We start from the raw sequence: 3,106 nt of genomic DNA on the forward strand, positions 1-3,106 counted from the left end.
CTACAAGTAATACATTTGTAATTTAGAAGTAAAACCAAATGGAAAACGTGTACATATTATTACCTTTTCTAGGGTACATTAAAGGGGGAAAGACATAATGAATACTGGTGAAAACCAGAGTGATGACACAGATGTTCAGTTTAAATGATGCAATGTGCCTGATGGGAAGGACTCTTATTCTGAAACTTAAGTTTGATAGTTACCAAAGTATTTATCCACTGTAGAGTGGGCCTGTAACATCTTGTTCCATTGACCTACTTTTAGAAAAGCAGGCTTACTTTTAAAACTTGTTTCAAAATAAGAACATGTTCTTAAACCATCTCATTTGTGTTTCAGTTTTGCTACTTTCCATTTTAATTGTGCTTTTTTGAGAATTTAAGAAAGGAACGGTCATATAAATGTGCTTATTTAGATTTGATAAAATATTTAATATTTTGTGATAAGAAAAAAATCCACATTCCTAGAAATGCATATTGACTTTTAGAACTTTTTCCAAAGCTTTCTAAAACTACTGTGAGGTACAAAATGCAAATCGCTAATACAGTATTAGAGCCCACGATTAAATTAATTTATAGGAGCTTTAATGCAATTAAATTTCCTCCAAACTGTATATCTAATGGTGCTGGGTTTTTTACTTAATATACTTAAAAGTGTAATTTACTTTCATTTTTGCAAAGTAATTTAAATATTACAAATATCTCTTTTATATATATTTTCACGATGACACAAAATATGTTTGCAGTCTATTTAATTCACAGATGATGAGACTAAAATGAGCTCCTCTTTGAGGACCATGCATCTTCTACAACATCACATTCTCCAATTCCAAAATATTAAGTATATAAGTTATCTGTATTTCCAAGAATGGACTCTTGAAATGGTAATAAGTATTTTAAATGGTCTGATTGTAAAACTTTAAGAAAATTAAAATCTAGAGCAATGAAAAAACATCAGTGATACAAACAGCCAATATGTCTGGGGTTCATAATTTAAGTTAATAAATTATTAGCCTTTAAAATTAAATTCAACAGATCTTTTCCACAGCCAAATTAAGGAAGTATTCAGAGAAGAGCATAAGTTATATGCAAGCTTTCAAACCTCAATTCAACTTATTCACATAGTCATGCACAAGGCAACTAAGGATCTCAAAACACTTTAAGGTGACTTTATAGTCACAACTAATGAGCAAAGTTGTTATGATAATTTTTCATGCTCCCAAACTTAGATATTCAGTCTCTGTATGAGAAAGTATTCAATAATAAATAAAAGAAAAAGAGAAACTGGTCTAAAGCATTTTTAGCTGAGGATATTAGCTAAATTCAGATGTCATTTTTGCTACAAATGTGCTTCCCAGTGGTGATATACTTGACATAGGAGAAGCAGATGTAACTATGGAAATCATAATTTTAATTGACAACAACACGAAAATTCAGAAGGATAACAAGCATCATGGATGGAGATGACAATTATGGAGGAATAAAAATCAAATATAAGATTTATTATAATGAAGAAGAGTCTGTTTTTTCTCTCTGGATATTCCCCACTACTCCATAAATAAAAACAGGATCGAAAGAACTTCTCATTAATAAAAATAGGACAAAGGAATAGCTAGGACATTCCTACCTGGTTTCCAGATGAACTGATTATCCTTTTTGCCTTCCAAATGAGCTGCATGGGACAGCAAAAGAGAAAGAAGTAGAAACAGCTTCCTCATGCTCCTCCATACCCAGTGAGGAACAACCAGATCACCCTTTGGAAACATTCTTCAGATTTTCTGCCTTCTGACTTGCCTATTCCTAAAAGGAAAAAGAAAATCGGATCAATTTCTTCTGTACAGAAATTATAAAAACTCACCTTTACTGCTAGAAGTTTTATCATGATGGCATTACAATTTTTTCATTATCATAAAGAATACATATAATATTAACATTTTAAGGTCAGCAGTTAATTAACCATGTTTCCAATCCTTACCCATTGAAGACATTATCAATTCTAGAAATTCCACAATCTTCCATTCAGTTTACTTTGATTTTTAAAGGCGGAGTTGGCAGATTCTATTCCTGCCTTTTATTCAGCCAAACTCCTTGAGGAGCTCACAATTTGGGGAGAAAGATACACATACACAACAAATTCCAAAAGAGGGTAAGGGCTGCTCTAACAGGAGTATTAAGAAAGTGAGATGGAATGATTGAGGAGGAGGCAATGAATTCTTCTGAAGTGAGAAAAAAAGAAAAAAAATCTCACACAACATAATATTTAAGAAGAGCCTTAGGGAAATATAAGGGCTTAAAGAAGCCAGGAAGTGCATTTCAGGCTGAGAGAACTAGGTGCTGAAATGCATTTTGTGTTTGGGGACTAGTGAGTGGTCTGGTAGCTGCTATGAAAGACAGAAAAGGGGAGGGATGATTGGACGATGGAGATGAGACGTAGAACATAGGCTGAGAAGGAAATTATAAAGAGCCTTGAATGTTATGTGAAGGATTTGGGTTTCATTTGGCAAATAGCAATAAAAATCATAAGAAAGCAAATGACTTATGTAACTCATATCGGTGTGTGTATAATGGATTACTGGTAGATGATACCAGAGAAATTGAGGCCAGTTAAGAAACTAATGAACTAGTCCAGACAAGCACTGATGAATCAAGAGAGATATGAAAGGTAGTACTGAGGCTGGATTAAAAGGATTTGGATGCGATATGAGAGAGAGAAGATAAAAAAGACAGCAAGACTGTAAACTTATATGACAGGGCTCATAGAACCCCTTTACCAAAGAAACAGGAAGGGGGGGAAAGTTTTAAAAGGAAGACAAAAAGAATTCTCTTTAGAGAATATTAAGTCCAATGTGCCTATAGCATATCCAGGTAGAGTTTTCAAAAAGATAATAAGAAAATTCTACCTGGAGTTATGGAGATCTGAAATAACTTGCCACAATACATGTATTAGAAAAATACATCAAGAGACATTGGTATAAAGGGATAAAATGATTGAACCATAGAAAAATATATCAAGGGAAGAAATTATTATCTCTATTTACCCACAAAATTGCTCAAAGTGGGAAGCAAATATGACTGTGAGCTTCCTAGTGACCAAAGAAAAGAAGTAGCTA

The 3,106-nt window shown here is 33.1% G+C and overlaps 1 protein-coding gene across 1 annotated transcript in view; it reads right to left on the reverse strand.

Annotated features, from left to right (window-relative positions):
• THSD7B (thrombospondin type 1 domain containing 7B) overlaps positions 1-3,106 on the reverse strand; it is a 793,340-nt gene that overhangs the window by 683,863 nt on the left and 106,371 nt on the right. The window contains exon 2 of the mRNA XM_023527487.1: positions 1,624-1,796. Within this exon, the coding sequence (XP_023383255.1) occupies positions 1,624-1,762 (139 nt within the window). The 5' untranslated portion in view covers positions 1,763-1,796. The remainder of the gene's footprint in view (positions 1-1,623; positions 1,797-3,106) is intronic.

Source organism: Pteropus vampyrus, unplaced genomic scaffold (assembly GCF_000151845.1).
Source record: "Pteropus vampyrus isolate Shadow unplaced genomic scaffold, Pvam_2.0 Scaffold17, whole genome shotgun sequence".
In the NCBI taxonomy this organism is placed as follows: domain Eukaryota; kingdom Metazoa; phylum Chordata; class Mammalia; order Chiroptera; family Pteropodidae; genus Pteropus; species Pteropus vampyrus.